Raw genomic sequence first — 19,523 nt, 5'->3', positions numbered from 1 at the left:
TGCCAGCCAAACCCACTTCTCTGGTGGTCTCTGCTGTCTCCCTTTGTCCTCTCTCAGTTGCACGTCCATATACACCTACATACACACACACACATCTATCGAGCCTCTGCATTGAACAATGTACATTGGTTTGTGGGTGAACCAGGTGTAGCTGCATTGGGTTTGATGGGCTTCAAAGTGTTTCCTGCTGAGCAGAGGTGCAGGGAAGGTCCTGGGTGTGCCACTGCTGTTCTGCACTGTGATCAGCAATGCAGTGTTGTGGCAGATCCTCTACCTCCAGAAAGCATCGGTGGCTGTTGCCCTCCCTCTGCTGCCTTGCCTAACAGCTCTTTTCTCCTTCCCTCTTCAGCATATTGTGTGCACGGGCAGGCTGCGGTGGTATCCGGACCCCTCCATCATTCACTGCATCCAGTCGTGTGAGGTAAGCCCCCCCTGACCCCAGCATGAGCCGCCTGCTCCTTGCAGGAGAGCTCCTGGCATTGAAGACTCACCCCAGCACAAAGCCAGAGGGCTTTAAGTTCGTGTTTGCTCTGAGCTGGGACCAGGGCTTGCTGGCTGAGCAGAGAGGCCAGAGCAAGCGTCCTTGGGTATGGTCCCCCGCAGCCAGGGCAATGCTGGGGAATAAGAGTTGCAGAATAACCCATTTCCTTCCTTGCCTGCTGCTTCTTAACCATCCCAGGAAGAATGTTCTAGCAAAAGGATTTCACTGGCAAGGGGTATCCCCAAAAAGCCCATGTTGACTCCAAGCCTGAATATTTCCTTAACCAGAACCGCAGTTCTAGAGTAACGTGGATCTAGAAAAGCCCTGCGTGACTCACGCATCCAACCAAAACAACTAGGATTTCCAGCCTCGTATATGCAAAACAAACCGCTCCTGAAGAATCTGCAGACAAAGAATTCCTTGCAGAAATTGGTTAGCCGCTCATTTTGCTTTGAATAACGACCAGGCAGGAGAAAATCATAGGCAGCCTGGAGTCAGTTTGCAAAGGAAATTAAAAGTAGGCGGTCTTTGTCAAGCACTAGTTGTTATTATGATTGAGGAAAAAAGGAAAAAGGAGGGGGTATTTTGGAATGTTATATGCTGAAAATTTGGGATTTTTACCAAAAAGAAAAATGTAAATGAAGTTTGCACACCAAAAATAGCCTTGGGATGTGCTGATTAGTTTTTTTTATGTGCTCATTTCAATGCAAATGATCGCTTTTGCTCACCGATTATGCCTAGCTCAGCTTTTTGTCAACTGAAGTGTGGGAGAAAGGGTAATGTTGCAGAGGGCATGTCCCCAGGAACGGAATGTTATGGGCAACAGAAGGTGCAGCAGTCATTTCCCAAACTTGATGGCTGTGTTGTGCGTCTCTACTGCAAGGCATGGTCTGCAAGCATAGGGGAATGAGGTCCTGTGCTAGAGAGTTGTTTGATGGTTGACTATCAGAGCCTAGTGATGGATCCTCCAGCATTTTGGGAGCTCCAGGTCTTTCTAAATGACATCTTTTAGCTCAGCTCTGGGGCAATGTATTTGAAGTAGGATGGGCTTATGTGGAAGAGCAGTCCAGATCAACCGTCTGGTAATCCTCTCTATGGTTCTCCTGCTGGCCAGGGAGAACTGTTCCTTGTGTCCTCTGGGAGTTGGTCCTTCCAAAAAAGAAACAGATGGGGTGTGAGATGCTCCTTCTTCCCTTCTTATGTAGCTCAGGTGAGAGAAAGCCACCAACACAGGCATGAGGGTACTCCCTTAGTCTCAGGTACACTGGACCAACCTCAGCCTTTCTTCGTCTATGGTTCCTGCACCTCACTTTGGGTCTGTGTCTTCAGCAAGAGATCCTGTAGGGGATGATGAAAAATGCCAGCTTATTTGTGTGTGATGTGTGAGAGAGAGAGATGGGGACTGCCTGAAGTCCCAGCATCTCACAGTAACAGTCTTCTCATTGGCCACCCAAACATGCTCACAGCCAGCATGACCTCTTTCTGTTCCTGGATGCTTGACATCCCCTCTTATTGTTAGAAAGCAATCCTAGAGAGCATGCAAGAGGTTAAGCAAGCCAAAATCTTGCAGTGTCCTACCAGAAGATGGAGAATCCATGCTCTTCAACACCCTTGTAGGATTTTTTATGCCTTTTCTGCTTTCAATTAATCTTTCATCAGGAATGACCAAGCAGTACATACTCTTCCAGCTGAGGTCGCACCAAAGCCCTGCACAAAGCTTCTTTGTGCTGGAAATGTCTCTTTTGATAGGACCCAGGACTCTATCTGTTGTTTCTGCCGTTGCATCAGTCTGGCAGCTCAGAGATATCCTGAGGTCAGCAAGTACATCCAGACCTTTCTCTACCTCCTTTGTTTCCAGCTGATGAACTCCAAGCTAACAGCAGATGTTTTACCATCAGTACAAGAGCTTGCCCTTCAATTTTATACAAGTGAATGTCATTCTGTTTCTCTGTCTCTAGTCCTTCGGGTCAGATATCCTGATCCTCCTCTGTGGAACAATGCCTTTTTCCTCGTTAGCAGTTTCATCAGCACAGGCCTATTTTTAAGGTCACAGTCACTCACTGTAATACTAATGAAGATTCATCCTCAGATTGTTTCTTTCACCCTGATGCTTTCCTTTTTGATACAGCTCACAGCTGCCTCCTCCCTGTTCTCCTCCTCCCTCCTCACTTCTCACATATGTGTCTTTGATTATTCCTTCCATTAGGTTTTCTTCTACAATGCTGCAGGTTGTTAAGGTTGGGCTTATAAACCAAGTCTTCCTAGATAACTTTTTTCACACGTGTTTTATAGTAGTCATTGTCTGGCCATAAAGAATAATTCTTACTAAAAGTGTCTCATTCAAAGTATTGCTCTGGGAGCTGCTGCTCATCACTGGGAAGAAGGGAGGTGTTACCAGTCCCTCTGTTTGACCACAGAAAATGTTGTGAATGTTTTTTCCACCTCATCTGTGCTGGCTTCCATCCTCATTCCTATTCCTCCTCTGCCTCCATTCTTATGACCAAAAGCACTGCAGTTCTCAGAGGTCCATTTCACTTGGGACCCAATCTCTTGTGGGGTCTGGGGACATCAGACAGCGAGAGTCAGGTAGAGATGGAATATAGCCTGTAATCTGTCCTTACTGCATGGTCCCCTCCACTCACCTTTTCATTTTCTCCCCTTCACTTACCTACACAAGAAATGTTCTGCTGCTGCACAACATAGTCCCTGCTGGGTCTGACATGGGTCAGCTTGACTTGCCATGTCCATGGGACATCTTAGTCCCAGGTTCTTCCTCGTTTCACAGTAATCCCTTACTGGGGGCACCTCCTTTAGGAGCCCAGCCTCTGCTCTCCACTGGGCAATGAAATGCTGTTCCACTGGACTGCCAAAGTCACCTCAGGTCTGTGTCACCCCTTAGTGATGTTGTCTCTCCATTGACTGCCAAGAGCACATTGGATGAGGAAGCTTTTTCATCTGGATGCCTCAGTGAGGGGAACAATGCTATGTAAGAGAAATCCAGGCCACCGGGCTGCTTGTACCATCTCCCTGGTGTAGTCACTGCAGGCTGGGGCACGGCAGCAGTAGCCAAGCCTCAACTCCTCCAGCCCCAGCTGGAGCCCTGCCTCACATTGGAAAGTTCAGGTCACCACGCAATGGCATTAGAGGGATTCTCGTTCATCTTTATTGTACACTGGCAGCAGATCAGCCTGCTTGCTCATCCCTCTCGCTCCTCTCCCCACCTCCCTTCTCTTTCCATTAATCTGGTCATCCATCTGCTTCCCAGTGTCTCGCTGTGCCTTGCCAAGTTCCCCATTCCCAGCGCAGGGAGACACATAGTTCAGCAAGGGAGGGAGGGAGGGATGCAAACCCTTCCAGGAGCCTGTCAGGAATACAAGTTAGCACCGAGCATGCTTTGCCTCTTGAGGCCCAACGGAACACCTCATCCCCTGCCATCAGTGCTGGGGCAGGGGGGCTTGTGTGTGGGGGGGAGAGGATGCAGGGGTGGGGGGTGTTGGAAGAGAAGGCTTGGGGCTGGGTGGAGAGGGGAGTGGAGGAGGAGAGAAACCCCTCTTCCTCACCATGATTTGGGAGAACACGGTCGTGGTCCTGATGGTGTGCTCAGCTCCTGTGAGGGAGATGTTTGCAGCATCTGGAGCCAGTTCTCCTAATCCATCCTGAGGTGACCACCTCTCAGCTACCCTCCTCCTGTGCCCCAGAGCAAGTGAGGCTGTTGACTTCAGAGGAGGAGACAGCATGTACAGTGATCCAGGTTGCTCCCTTGGACTATTCCTGTCACGGTCCAAAATAGCACATGCATGAATGTGGCTGCTGTTGTGCAACTCACTAGCTCTGCACTCTGCGATGTCCCACCACAGGGGCTCCTGTGGTTCAACATTGTGGCTGTGGTTTAGGTGGAAAAGTTCACTTATTTTATCATCATCGTGTTTACCCAGTGTTACTCACAGGATGGAGTAACCACCACTGTTCTGCTCAAATACACTTAGAGGAAGGCAGGCTGCTGCTGCAGTGATCAGAGTGAAGGTGGGCAGGCTCTTCTGGGCAGCCAATACATTGTGCAACATGCTGACCTTGCCCCCACCCTCCAGCTCTATTTCATCATTTTCTGCAGGTAGCAAAGGGTTAATTGCAAGGGATTTAAGACAGCATGCTCTGGGCAGACTACAGGGAGTCAGACCTTCATACTGGTATGGTAGGAGCTGGACAAAAGCTACCACAGCTGTGGTCTGCCTCAGTAAGGTAGAAATTCCTTCCTGATGTGACTCGGTGCCTTCTCTGGCTGGGGTTGGCTTTGCTGTGCTTTGCTCTGAGCAGTCCTGCCTGCATTCTGGGGGAACGTGCAGAGACTCTGGCTTGAGGTCTCCGCTTCATGCCTTTGGTGAAGACGGGCCATACCAGAAAGCTGTTGTGAACGTGAGCTGCTGGGAAATTTCTCAGGTCTTCCCTGTGTGTGGACAAGGTCTCGCTGCCCTTGTGCGTGCTGCTGGTCATGTTATCACGATCGTAAAACACTAATCCGTTCCCTGTTTTGTGGTTTTGCTGAGGTATTACAATGGAAATGATGAGATAGGGATTGAAGTGTGTTTGTGGTTACAAGTTTTTCTCAAGTCTCTCGATCCAACAGGTAGTCAAGGATCCCGATGGATCCTTGGCTCTTCCCACCAGCACGCACAAAACCCTTGTTCCACATATCTGTGGCTTGTGTCCAGCATTTGTCAGCCAGAATTAACCCCTTTGAAGGCATATGCAATAGGGATGGTGGGAAGCCTTATCTAAAATCAGGGTCCCACTGTGTTTTAATGTGACAGGGGACAGGGTGCAACTTGCTCCCTGAGCAAAGCACTGCAGTTGGGATCCAGCTGCAGGCATCTGGCTCTGCTCCTCACCATCAATGGGGCTGGGGCCCCTTGGTTATCCCTCGTCTCAGACCTTGGGGGTCTCTGGTTTTGTACCGTGGCAAAGCTCAGCACAGGAAACCAGGCAGAAACATGGTAGGGTGCTCTGCTCCAGGAAAGACATCCTCTTCTGCTCTCCTGGGGCCTTAAGGACTACAGGCACCCCAGCTTCTCCAAGGAGACTCTCTAGAGCAACTAGGTAGCACAGCATGGCCAGAATTTAGTCCCCCTCTCTTGTTGCTCACATCATCAGTCTCTTGTCCCCGTGGGAGCATTTCATGACACCATTATCCAGCCTGCACTTCCTCTGTCTGCTGTCTGGCTTTGAAAATGCAGAGAAGATCCTACTGGATGTGACTGTTGACCATGTGACTGCTATTTCTTCACAAGTCTCACCAAAGCCAAAGTCTAAAGCCCATGTGGTCCAGGTGACCAAACAGGACTTGATGAGTTGCCCTAGATCCTGGTACATTCAAATTTTGGATAGTACATGACCTATTGGCCTCCGCATCTCAAGAGGATGCAGCAGAGTTGGAAAAAGCGATCAAAATGATTAAGAGGATACCACTCCTTCAAGGAGACCCTAAAACAGCTGAGACTTTTCAGTTTGGAGAACAGAAGACTGCTGGAGGTTTGCCAAGTCACAGAAGTGCTGGGTACGATGGATGCAGAACTGGGGAGCACTCACAGAGACTGGCAAGGGGTTTGTTTCAAACAAGTGAAAGAAAGTGCTTTGGACACAGCAAACATTGGACTCTGAAACTGGCTGCTACCTGAGACTGCAGGGGTGAGTACTAGCTTTAAGTTCAAAAAGGGATTATAAAAATCAGTGGACATCAGGGCTACAAACAGATACCAAAAGGCCCAGGCAAAGCTATACCTTCCACCATGTTTAATGCAGCAAGTGCAGATGGTGGGGGAGTACTAGGAGCATGGACTGCAGGTAGCAGTCACTTCTGGATCAGACCTGGCCCCTGACTGGTGAAGGCAAAGCCCTTCATGCTAGGGAGGTGGAAGGCAAGATGGGGAGCTCTCTACATATCTGCTGGGTATGTTTTCATGGTGCTCTTGGCATGATCAGCACAGGCTGCTATCATGGGATATAGCCTTCCAGCGGATGGGCCCAAAGAAATATATTCCTCTTCCACAAATCTCAGCTGAGGCATACTTTTCCTAAACTGTGAGAAGATCTCTGTCCCCTGCACACACGTAGAGTGTGATTATAGAAACCTCATTCTCTTATGAAAAAACAGAAGGAAATAAAATGATCACATGCCAGTATGATGCAAGGACAGGGGCCAGGTGCATCTCCTGCCTGCAGGGACAGGCTTAAAGAGCCCCGAGAGATGGGGACCTTTTGGCATGGGTAGGACCACAGCATCCAGGCACACCACCAGTGGTGGTCGAGGGCCAAAGAGGTGGAAGCAGGCCCAGCTTGCCCAGGCCACACTGCGCAGGCTCCCTGCACTTGGGATGCCCTGACCTATGGCTGCTTCTCTGCCCTCTCCAGCTCAGGTGCCATCCCTCCATCCCTGTCCACATCCCACTTTCCCCTCTCCCGGCAGTCACAGTCATGCAGCGGTGACACAGAGGGAGGAGTGGAAAGCCACTGAAAGCACCACTGGAATTAAAATCAATGAGTTGCTTCTGATAATAAACAAACATCCCCAGGCATAGCCCAGCCAACTCCTCTTCCAACACGAATATTCATTCCCCTTTAGTTCCTTCATCCCTTGTACATTGTTTTTCTTTCTGTTTAAGATCTGTAACAAGAACTTGGCAGAAACCAGATACAAGTGGGTCAGGAGGCCCTTGTGGTTTTCAGGGCTTGTTTTCCATAACCCGTTCTATCCTGCAACATATTTTGCACAAACGGCTTGGCAGGAGATCTAATCCATGGCGGCAGGCGAGCTGCTGAGGGCAGGATTGCAGGCTGGTGCTCATGGCAGGGGAAGTCCTGGCTTCTCTCATGCATGCAGAAGCAGCCCTGGGAATGGTGAGTGCTGGGGACCCATCTCCAGGAGCCACCATGCTTGCCAGGAGCACTACTGACACATGACACCTTCCTCTGCTCCCCTTTGCTTGTTCTTTCCTGCTTCTGTTTTTCTTCTCCTGCTAGCACTGAAAAGTGTAAAAAGGACAAGGTTAAGGACCCCACCATGAATAGATCATGGACACGGATGCTTTATGGAAGTAAAGACCTGTTCTGATATGATGTTCATCTACACCAGCTTTCCATCCCTTTCTTTACTCTTGTTCCCCATGGACTGTGCAAAGCCCTTTCCACATCACTCTCTCTTGAGACATGGGGTCTCTGAGGAGCAAGGCACAGAGCAGGACAGAAATAAAGAAATGCATCCCCATTCAGTAGCCCAAAGTGCCGCATACTTACTTCTGCAGCAGAAGTGTGTCCAAGTCAAATCCTGCCCCGGGACACAGAAGCACTTTCAGACACCATGACAGCAAGGACCTGCTCTCTCAGTATAGTAATTTACAGCAGCATTCAGGCTGGAGAACAAGCAACAATCTAACCTCCCCACTTCAGACACTGATCCTGTCCAAACTCAAATCAGACTGATTCAAATGGGGCCCAGATGTTTACAGGAAACCAATGTCCAGGGACCCCCTTGGTCCTTAAGAACACCTAGAGCTGCATACCAAGACTGCTGGGAGCTGAGCTGTTGCTTGCCCTGGGCATGGTGGTACAAGTGATGGCACACAGGCTGAAACAAGACAGCAGGATGCTGCCTTCCAGTCTGTCACCTCTTCCTTGAAGCATTCCTTTGAGTATATGGAGCACTTTCTCAAGCAACAGGCCTCTGTTTTCTTGGTGAGGCCTGGCAGGAAGGATGTTGGAGCTGAGCAGATGTTCCCAAAGACCTGAGAGGTGATATGCACACTGAGCTGATGAGTGAGTGGCTCAGGGACACCAGCAAGTTCAGAAACAATTGGTATTTCTCCATTTTGCTTTCTGGCTGTGTCTGAGGTGATGGGGCAGGTCCATGATGTCTCCAAGCAAGCCATCCTGCAAGCATGTGGCTCCAAGGGACAGTTGCCATGATTCAGAAGGAGCAGAGGGCTGGCTTAGGGGACAGAAACTGGGAGCCACAAAAATGATAGATGAAGTGCTGGGTCTGTAGGAATTTGTTTCTCTTTTCTCTTCTTCAGTCCCTTGGTCTCAGGTGCCTCTTGCCAAATTTCTAGAGCTCTCTTCCTCTGAGTGGTGTTCACCCTGCCTGCCTCGCTGCAATGGGCCAGGTAGAGCTCACGCCTTGGAGTGGCTCAGGGCAGTGAGGCATCCCAAAAAGCTTTTTGAGCAGAAGTCAGTCTTGTTCCCTCTTTGTCCCTCTCTGTGTTTTTCAGAGCTGATTTCCTCCTTGCGTGCTGGAGAGCCTCAGGAAGGAGAGAGGGAAAGTGAATGTGCTTGGGGTGTCGAGGGGGGAAGAAAAAAAATAATAAAATAAAAGACACACTGCAACAGAGAGAGGGCCAAGAAAAATATTTAATCCAAACAATGAACATTGTCATTTCCTCCCACAGTCTGCATTCCCAGTCAACTTCCCTGGGCAAGCAGGGGGAGCCAAGAATGGCCGGGCTCTCTGCCTCACCAGCATGAGTGTGTGTGTGTGTGTATGTGCAAGGAAAGGGATGTGTCCTGGGGACACTGTTCTACAGCATTGCTTTAACTAGCTCCTGTCATGTGGCTGAAGGGACTGACACCATTCCGAGTTTCCTGTAGGGAAACAGTGGTTTGGAGCACTGTTGGAGGGATGTGGACAGAGATAGCCGGGGGAATTTCCAGGGACCTAAGCTGGGGTGGTAGATGCATAGGGGCTTTAAGTGAACCAGACTTTTAACAAGGCTTTGGGTACCCTTCAAGTCCTCCCAGGGACCTCCCAGAACTTTCTGTAACATCTTGGCTAGTGGCTGAGGTGGGAAAGAAGGAAGGAAAGGCATCTGGCAGGGAGAAGCTGCCCTCTGCCTATCCCTGGCCAAGGGCTGCTGTAGCCTCCTCATGCTTTCCTTTCTCCATGCATCCCTGCCACATGCAGCAGCTTTCAACTGGGATGCTGCTTCTCTTGCATGTCTTAGACCCCTGAAACTGCAGTGGTCTCCAGTCCTGGGGCAGCTCAAGGTCCATGTCCCGCAGTTCTGTAAACCCCGGCTTGGGCTGACATCCTGTGGTGGGTTGACCCTGGCTGGATGCCAGGTGCCCACCAAAACTGCTCTATCACTCCCCCTCCTCGGCTGGACAAAGGAGAGAAAATATAATGAAAGGCTTGTGGATTGAGATAAGGACAGGGAGATCACTCAGAAGTTACCATCATGGGCAAAATGGACTCAACTTGGGGAAAAAAAAATAATTTAATTTATTACCAATCAAATCACAGTAGGATAGTGAGAAATTAAAACCACATCTTAAAACACCTTCTCCCCACCCATCCCTTCTTCCTAGGCTTAACTTTAGTCCTGATTTCTCTACCTCCTCCCCACCAGTGGTGCAGAGGGGCAAGGATGGAGGTTGCGGTCAGTTTGTCACCCCTTGTCTCTGCCGCTCCTTCCCACTCAGGGGGAGGACTCCTCGCACTCTTCCCCTGCTCCAGCATGGGTCCCTCTCACAGGAGACAGTTCTCCATGAACTTCTCCAACACGAGTCCTTCCCACAGGCTGCAGCTATTCCAGAACTGCTCCAGCATGGGTCCCTCCCATGGGATGCAGTCCTTCAGGAACAAACTGCTCCAGTGTGAGCTTCCCATGGGATCATGAGTCCTGGCAGCAAACCTGCTCCAGTGTGGGCTCCTGTCTCCATGGGGCCACAGGTCCTGCCAGGAGCCTGCTCTAGCACAGGTTTCACACAGGTCACAGCCTCCTTCAGGCATCTACTTGCTTCAACATGGGGTCTTCCACAGGCTGCAGGTGGATATCTGCTCCACCAATAACCTCCATGGGTGCAAAGGCACAGCCTGCCTCACCATGGTCTTCACCACAGGCTGCCAGGGAATCTCTGCTCTGGTGCTTGGAGCACCTCCTCCCCCTCCTTCTTCACTGTCTTTGGTGTCTTCAGGATTGTTTCTCTTACATATTCTCACTCCTCTCTCTGGCTGCTGCTGGTGTTGTGCAGTTTTTTTTCCCTAAAGTATGTTATTGCAGAGGCACTACCACTGTCACTGATGGGCTTGGCCTTGGCCAGCAGCAGGTCCATCTTGGAGCCTCTGGCATTGGCTCTGTCAGACATTGGGGAAGCTTCTAGCAGCTTCTCACAGAAGCCACCCCTGTAGCCCCCCCACTACCAAAACCTTGCCACACAAACCCAATACGCATCCCTCTGCTGTCAGATGGGCAGGGGTTTGCAGCTGTGCTAGGTGAGAGCCTGGCCCTGGCTACAGCTGCTTCCTCATTTCTGGTGCTGAGCACGTGCTGGTGCCTTTGGGGGCTTGCTCTTGAAGACCTTGCCAGGTGGTGGCTCTTGGGAGACCATGTGCACAGTGAAGGGAGGCGTTTCCCTGTCAGAGGTTTATCGCCCAACCCTGTCCCTGTCTCCCTTGTCATGCCATCTTCCTGTTGTCTCCTCCAACTGATCTTTCCATCATTAGTGACTCATTCATCACAAGAGCAGAGTTAACAGTGGTGAAGCTGATGCATGAGGTGTGGGTCTGACAGCACAACGGCTTTTCCAGGGCTGGTACCTGTCTGTCTGCCCTGCCAAAATGATGGTTCCCCTGTTCCTCTGGGTCTTCTTTGAAAATGGGATGAAGACACCTGCACATCCTCAGCTGCAGGGTTGCATGTGGTCATCTCAGAATGCAAAAGGTCCAAGGTCAATGCACAAAATACCAGTGTCCAAAGGGAAGGAGGCAAGGACAGCAAAATCCATGCTGACTTAGAAGCAGCATGAAAGCAAACTACACACCCTCCTTGGATGGAAGCAGCATCAGCCTCCTGAAGGCTGGGCGGAAACTTTTTGCTTGTTAAGGCTGGACTTGATCCCCTGAAACTGGGATCTGGGCTTTCTCTTGCTTATGGACAGATTGAAATCGCAAGTGCTTTCCATCCCAGCAGCAGCGCAGAAGAGCCTTTCAGCTCTTCGGTTACACAATTGGCCAGGTGCACACTGAATTTTTTTTCTTTTTTTCCACCTTCCTCTGAAGCATCTGGAACAGCTCATTGCCAAAAGCAAGGTACCGGGCCTTCAGGTCTGCTCAACCAGAGCAAAACCTGCATTCCTGGGAAATAATGTTCATCAAGTACTCATGACGCAGCACCAAAATATGTATGATATCGATGGCATCTGTGACTTATTGTTCATGCTCCATCTCTCCTTCACTCTGTCGCACCCTTTCGCGCTTTTTCACAGTGAATCAACCTACAAATAAGGTGGATTTGAAGAAAAGCGTCTGGACCCTGCCCGCCTCCCCGATGGCACTGGGTGCTCCCCACCGGGCAGAATGCCAGAGCTGGGGAGGGAGCCAGGCAGCTCGGCCCTGGCCCCAGGGATTCTGCAGGGATGGTGGAAAAACACTGTGTGCAGATGCTGCTCCCTGCATGGCATCTCTCAGCAGCTTCGAGTGAAATGGCACTGCCAAGCCCTCCGAGATGCTTCTGCCTGGGATGCAGTGGGATATAACCAGTCCTTTCTCACATCCCTCCTTTGCCTGCAATATTTTTCCCTCTTTTTATTTTTTCTTTAATTTTTTCTCTTTTCATTTGTACCTATTCCCAGCTTTGAGAGTGTGTGTTTTTTTAGCCTATTTAAATTGCCAAGCACTTGATTCGTGGTTACTATTTTTATGCCGGCAGCTCAGGGCTCGGGTCCGGCAGTGCCAGATGCTGCACCTCCACGTGCTAACACATGCCCCGCTGAAGCTTCTGTCTGAATAAACAAGGAAGATGGATGGCGCGAGCGGGGAGATTTGCTGACACAGCCCGGCTCTTTGGCTGCCTCAGTGGCACGCCGCCTAGGCGAGCAGCTCCCTATCACTTAACGTGGCGTGAAGCGGTTGCAGCAATTACCTTATTCATTTTTTCCTCAGTTTATATGAGCTGTTTCAACCGGCCCTTTTTCCCCCCGTGCTGGAGGATGCATATTCTGGGGACTGAAACCCAGCTGGCCATTTCCCTGGATCACATCCATTGCCTTTGCATGGCATGGCTGGGCATTGGTGTTTTCTTTTTTCATGCCAGAATTTTAAAACATCGTTGGTCTGCAGGTCACCAACATGGGCAAGCCTCCCTTCTCCCACCACTGGCGTTGCTTTCTGCAGAGCCACATGGCTCAAGCACAGGCTGAACAGTTTTCCTCTCTCACATCACCTGCTCTTAGCATGTTGCATTGCCCATGTCCTCCCTTGCCGTGACTTTTGCAAGATCAAAACAAGACTGATGGCCGCCTGTGCCCTCAATGGTGACCCACCAGCACCTTACTTTGATCTTTCTGCTTGCAAAGATGAAACTAGCTGGAGATTCTTGACAAGGTGAAGCAACAGGAGTCACTGTGTTCTCCAGGCACTGGGCGAGGAGTAGGGACAGCAGTCCCCGAACCCTGCTCCTGGCTCTCTTGAGCCTTGAGTCCAATTAGTCATTTTTTATTTTCCCCTCATACGTTTTTCCAATGTAATTTGGAGCATGAGTTGTTAAGTTTCCCCAACAAGTGTTGCCATAGGAGCCTGTATTTGTTTAGGGTGGGGTACGGGCTTCAGCGGGTTGAGAGGAGGGGGCAATTAGCCTTAATAGGTGTAGAGAGAAACTGAGAGCCTCTCCTTCCCCATCCTGTCCCTGCCTCTGTCCTCCCCCCACCTTGCACACAAGATCTGGAAATCGTTTCAGACCTGTGCAGCCGGGATGGGCAAACCTCCCCGTAATTGTATGGAAACTACCGAAGCGGCGGGTGTTGTTTTGCCAGTGAGTCATGACATATGGAGCAAAGCTCAAGGAAAAACTCCACCACATGGAAGGCTGCAAAAGCAAATCACACCCAGAAGAGCTCTTCCCTGCCAGTGGCCCTGGCTGATGCCCTGCCTGCATCCCTCCACTGGCCAGCCCCAGCATCCCTGCCCTGGCCCTCCTGGGGCTCAAAGTTGCTTCGTGGTTCAGAGACCTTCTTTGATCACCGTCATTTAAGATCTGCTGATGCTTTTCAATGGAAGAGGAGTGTTAACCCTATTGCCCTGGTGAAATTGCACACTGGTCTCCTCCAGACATTGTTTGCAACAGCAATGATGGGAGTCAAATCCCTTCCTGGTTTTGAGTGAGCTACCTAACCTGGCTGTGCCTCAATTCCCCAGCTGTAGGAAGGTTACTCTTTCTTCTTCTCTTGTGAGATCTTCCAGGCAAATGTAATCTCTCTGTGGCTGCCTGGATTTGTCCCAGGGACTGTGGTACTGACAGCACAGACACGGTGGTTTGCCATAATCCCTGCTGCTACTTCCTAAAGTGACATTAGACTGGGTTGAGGCCATTTCTGTTCCTTGTGAGTCATGATGACAAAAAGCCACATTGGTTCCCTGGTTTTGGCATGGCTTTTTCATGTGAATTATTGGTATTATCACTAGTCCCGCATGTTGGCTTCGGCTCAGTGGAAGCAGGGCTGTTATGGTGCAGTGATATTTTTCAGCTGTCTGTCATTCAGTTTAGGGATGCTACCGGTCAGTGTCCATCAAAGGCTGGGTGCAGGTATTTTCTGATGCCCAGCTGTTGTTTGGGGTCACCAGATCCAGCGAAACGGGTTGGCTGCTTCCATGAACAAAGGGGTGGCCAGGTTTCCAAGAGTCCTTTCTGATGACAGCAGTCCTCCTAGAGATTGGCCATGGTTGCTGGGTCAGTAGCTACCATCACAGGGCCTAGAGTGGGAGAAACATTTCAGTACTAATCACTCGGTCAGTGAATGGCCTCTCCATTCTGTTAGCACATTGGGTTGTTACTTGGCAGTGCTGATGTGTCTCTGTGATCAATAAACCTCGGCTGCAGATAGTTTCTGACAGTTCATTGCAAGTGCTTCACATGCACATTGTTTGGTTGCACCAGTCACACAGCATTGTTTCTCAGCCCTAGTTGGCTGCTTCTCAGCCCCAGTTGCTTGTTTCTCTTCTCTGATCAGATGACTCATGTAAACAACAGTAAAATGGATTTCTGAATGGCAGCTTGTGCCATTTAACATTTCTGGACAGAAAGCTATTCTGCAATAGCTTTCTGTTTCCATGTTAGAGCTGAAAGTAAACGTTTGTTAGTGATGGAGCATTTATCTGAGCTGCACCAAAACAAGTTGGGCTCTGCAAATCCTCAGCTGTCCAGGCAGACCCAACAGTGACTCACAGGAGAGCAGCAAAGGCCACTGGGCTGTGCCAGTGCCAAAGAGGAGCCACCATTATGTTGACAATGCAAAATCCATCACCACTCAATCATATGCTTTCCTTATAGAGGGTGAGATTTGGGCCACCAAGAAGAGAAACGAGGAGGAAGATGGCCAAGCCTGAAGCTGCAAAGTGGCCACTTCTCTTTTATTGCTGGTTACCAGTAGGCTTGTGCCCTCTCTGCTCAATCCAGAGTTGGATTTTGCCCACAGGGAGCTAGTGCTTAAATGACTATCCCTTCTGTTTGTCCCAGCTGGCCACCAGATAAGTAGCCTTGTAGTCCAACCTGGCAAGGTTTGGTGGAGCCATGTGCTGTGGACAGGGCTAAAGCCTCCAGTGGAGAGTCGAGAGGAATTTGGGGACATGTTGCTTGGGGTCAGAGCCAGAGCAAGAACATTCTGGAAAGGCATAATCCTTGCAACCAGCACTTGTCAATGCTTGGCTTGTCTTGGTTTGAGTGCAAGTACTTCTGGGAGACTCCTGACCTTGCTGAACCTTTCTCATAGTCCAAGGGAGATAAAGCACCTGCTTTCCTGACATTGATCCTCTAGCAGAATTCTCTGTTGATCCTCATAACAGCCTCCCTGCACTTATCTGCCCAAGCCAGGTCACCAAGCTCAACTTCAGAGCCACGCTCTTTGGGAGGTGGGATGCTGCAGAGAAGAGTTGGGTCAGCTTCTTACGGAGTCCTGCCCCAGCTGTGAACATGCAGAGAGCTGGGTTACAGCAGAGACACATGAGAGTGGTGTGAGAGATGGACAAGCAGATGACGTGGTGAACTGACTAACAGTTGGGTGGCAATGGACTCCGTGGAGAAGCACTGAGTGAGATGGGAATGGGGACATGTGGCATTCAGGTTGGGGCACTCCCTAGTGATGTGGATTTGCTTTCTCACTTGCTGACATACTCGAGCTACAACTGCTGACCTCGGAGCACCCAATCCTCCACACATATCAGCCAGGATACCAGTCTTCTGGTGCCCTTTGGCTTTAAAGAGGAGGTTGTGTATGGTGGAACTGGGCCTTGACCCTTCCCAGAGGTGCACAGGGGCCTTGCTGAGGACCTGGGATCTCTGCTTTTGGGGGAAACCTTATGCTTTTGAACAATCCTTTCAGCAAAGACTTGTTTCTCTGCCTAGCCCTTCCAAGCAGACGGCTGGTGCGACACCATTAACAACCGGGCATACTGCCAGTATGACGGGGGTGACTGCTGCTCCTCCACACTGTCCTCCAGGAAGGTAAGTGAGCAATTTCTGCAGTGCTGGCTGGGATTTAGGATTAAGTGGTGACTGGTAGCCATGCTCTTATGCTTTGCTGGCTGTGGAACTGAGCCTGTAATGCAATTCTCCCACGAACAGAGAACAAACCCATGATTTTAAACCAAAGCCAGCTGAAGCTGATAGACATCATCCCACTGATTAACAGCGGGGTTTGGACTCAGGCCAGCAGGACTGAAAGCTCAGCCCAGCTCCCACTGAGGTTCACGGGATTCCCTCTCATTTTGGGAAACAAGTCCCAAAGGAATGACTTCCATAGAATGTAGTGCTAGCCATGGTGAGTCAGAAGTCACCTTGTCATATAATTGAGCGATCTCAGGGGATTTTTGGTATGATCCATTGGCATCCACTATAGGCTGTCTTTCCCTCCCAATTCTCCTGGGAAGGGAAGGAGGGAGGAATAGTGTAGAAGGAGCAACTTGGCATTGGGGTTGCACAGACCATTCTTTGTTTCCCATCACAACCTCCCCTCCCACCTAACTTGCTATCCAGCACTCACAGCCCATCCTTCCTCAGCATATCCAACAGCAAAACAAATCATAGGCATGAGATAATTTCTCACTGCAAAAATATGTGAATTTGGATCTTCTCATCTTTGTTGTGGAGCTTGAATCATTTTTCCTTTCATCACACGTACACACACAGAGAAAAGGAAAAATAAAATCCTGGGAAGATCCAGTTGAGATAGGAGAGAAAAGGCTTTACACCCAAGTGATGAGTGAAACCTCTACAGAGATATCATGACATCTCAGAGCAAGGCATGGCTCTCAAGAGGTCTGAGACATCTGGATCTCTGGCCAAAATAAAGGATGGGTTCACAGTGGAAGGTGGGGGGGGATTCAGTCCCATGGGTCTCAGGAGACCTAGCCCCAGCCACACATCCCAGATCTCCTGCGGCACAAGCCTCCAGCACGTCACTGTTAAGGCAACTGCAGGAATATGGGGTTTAAACACCAAAAACCCACTCCAGCTCCTCACTGGCCCAGGCTGTAAAAAATCAAATGTGCTTCCACAGTAAGAAAAACTCCTGGCTCTGAGCCTGGTGTGTATAAAACCTCTGGAGGAAACTGTTTTCTCAGCTCCCATGGCCCATGACTGGGCAACTGTCAACCAGGAGCCAGACGCTCTGCTGGTGCCCTCCCACCTTGCTCTGCTGCCACCAGCTAAGGTGACATAATCTTGCTCAGCCACATACAGCTGTTGTAGAGAAAGCAATCTGCAATGAGCCTCTCTACCTTCATGGGATGTCTCAAAGCAGCACAGCTTGTGGGTGGCCCTACAGGGACCCACTCCCTCCCCCACTGAAGGCCGTTCCTGCTCACACAGCCTCCAGCCTGCCTGGGTTTTGTTAATCCATAATGCACAAGAACTGTATGTATCTACCCTGGCTCCTATATCGGGTAGTGTGGAGGCCAGCCTTTGAAGCTGGGAGCTTCGTTGAGTTCTTCATAGAGTTGCAGAAGATGAGGCTATGCTACATTCCTGCTTTGCTGAGCCTGGAAGAGCCAGGAGTAGCTTTAAGGACAGGTCCACGGGCTCAGACATGGACAAGGGGGGGCTTTCTAACAAGGGCCAAAGTAAAACTAAAATCTAGAGGTGCCTCAACACTGATAGCCCTAGTCCAAATGCCTCATACTCATCAGGGGAGACTTTGGGGCACCAGATTCAAGCTGACCCTTGGTTGCAAAACTTGAAACACAAGTTAACAAAAAGGAAAATGCTAAGAATAAAACTCAGCCAGGCACAGCTTGTATCAGAGCCCATTTCTTAGTGAGTGTGGAGCCTGGCAGTCTCCACAATGCCAAGAACATCAGGGTGCAGCCCAGAGTGTCTGTTTGTCTGTACTGGGGTGGAGAGGGCTTGCAGGGACATAGGGGTGCCAGGAGCCAGGGATCTCAAAGCAGAGGCTTACACCTCCCTTTGGTCCCCCCAGGTGATCCCGTTTGCTGCTGACTGTGACCAGGATGAATGCACGTGCCGAGACCCAGCAGCTGAGGAGAACCAGTAGCGGCACCATGAAGGGCCTCTCTCGGTCAGGCGAGCACCAGAGGAGCGAAGGGGCAGTAACGGGACTGCTGGGAACAGCAGAGTGTGAGGGGGAAGGAGGAGTAAGGAAGAGCCAGGCAAGAGGATGGCCACCACGCATGGAAGGGACAGGTGGCTGCCACCGAGCAGACAGTGGGATGTGGTATGGGAGGGCAGGAGCGTGGTGGTCCCCCCCCCATCGCTGCTCCCTCCTGAACCCCGCCGGGACACGGGCGCCAGGTGCACGCTTGAGGGGCTCAGCCAGGGGTCCAGCGCCACTTCGGCCATGCACTGGGCTGGGCTCCACGCAGAGAGCCCGGGCGCTGCCATGGATGTTTGTCCTGGTCCGGCGTCTGAGTGTCTGTCTTTGCTCTGGATTGTGTCACTATTCACCCCCTCTGCTGTACAGGCTTCTTTTAGCAAGGTCGAGGTAGTTGTGATCTCTCTGCAAATATTTAAACTTAATTATATATATATACATATATATAATATATATATAAATATATATTATATTTTCTTTGCTCTTGATGAAGCTGAGAAAGGATATCCTTTGTCACACACCCATGCTGCTGTGAAGTACAAACCATTGGGAAAAGCGCAGGTCGGGGTAGGAGGAGCAGGGGATTTCCCCTTCCTTGCTGAGAGGGAGCTGGAAGGGCGAACAGAGAGAGAAGCCAAACACCCAGGCCCTGCCAGGAGAGAGGTCCCCAGGCAGGTGGCGTGGAGGCTGCGACCTCAAGGTGCTCTCAGCAACTTGCAGGCACCAAGTTTTGCCCTTGGGATTTGCCAGTGCTTTGCCTTGCTCTGCTTACGGTCCTGGGTCAGGATTCTGAAGTTGAGGAGTAATGCTGCTGTGGCCTTGCATCACCCCAGCAAGCACAGCAGACTTGGTGAGCACTGCTGCCCTGGAGGGCTCCACAGATGCCCGTCACCCCTTATTTCAGAGCCCTCTGGGAAGGTTTGCATGTCTATGGGGATCGCTGTGTGGTCAGTAGGAGCAAAGACATGGAACAGTCCCTCTCTGTCTCGCTCCCCCTGGCCACTGCACTCCTAACTAGATGAGAGATGTAGTGGGCAACCCAGAGTAGCTGTGTGATGCTCTGAATGAAGGACAATGAGGTGGTCCTTATTTTCTTTCCCCACATCTCCTTTCCAAACATGAGTGTTGTCAGCAGTTCTCAGAGGAGACCAGACCCTGTAATGCAAGGAGAGACAGGACCCAAAAGACCTGTCAGGAGATTTTGATCATCATCTTTTCCCTCTGAAATTTTCCTTATTACTATCTCTGTGGCTGAGCCCATCACAGTGGACATACAGTCACTGACTTTCACAAGCCTCTTGCTCCTGTAGGCACTAAGTGGAAAACTTCAGATTCATTTCTAGCCCTGAAGAAGCCCAGCTAGAAACTTTGCCCCCCACAGCTGGTTCCCAGAAGCTCACTTTGGCAGCCTGGACCCAGCCCCATAGAGACAGTGGGTAGGGAAGGTGCCTGGCTCCAG

At 50.5% G+C, this 19,523-nt stretch overlaps 1 protein-coding gene across 1 annotated transcript in view; it reads left to right on the top strand.

Annotated features, from left to right (window-relative positions):
* The window catches only part of PAPPA2 (pappalysin 2), a 94,554-nt gene extending 76,547 nt beyond the window's left edge, over positions 1–18,007 (top strand). Inside the window, exons 20-22 of the mRNA XM_074831690.1 lie at positions 350–421; positions 15,862–15,960; positions 17,933–18,007. Of these exons, the coding sequence (XP_074687791.1) occupies positions 350–421; positions 15,862–15,960; positions 17,933–18,007 (246 nt within the window). The remainder of the gene's footprint in view (positions 1–349; positions 422–15,861; positions 15,961–17,932) is intronic.
* Positions 18,008–19,523: the final 1,516 nt, after the last annotated feature.

Source organism: Strix aluco, chromosome 8 (assembly GCF_031877795.1).
Source record: "Strix aluco isolate bStrAlu1 chromosome 8, bStrAlu1.hap1, whole genome shotgun sequence".
Taxonomy (NCBI): domain Eukaryota; kingdom Metazoa; phylum Chordata; class Aves; order Strigiformes; family Strigidae; genus Strix; species Strix aluco.
Note: the sequence above shows the minus strand (reverse complement) of the source record. Positions and strands in the feature narration are given on the sequence as shown.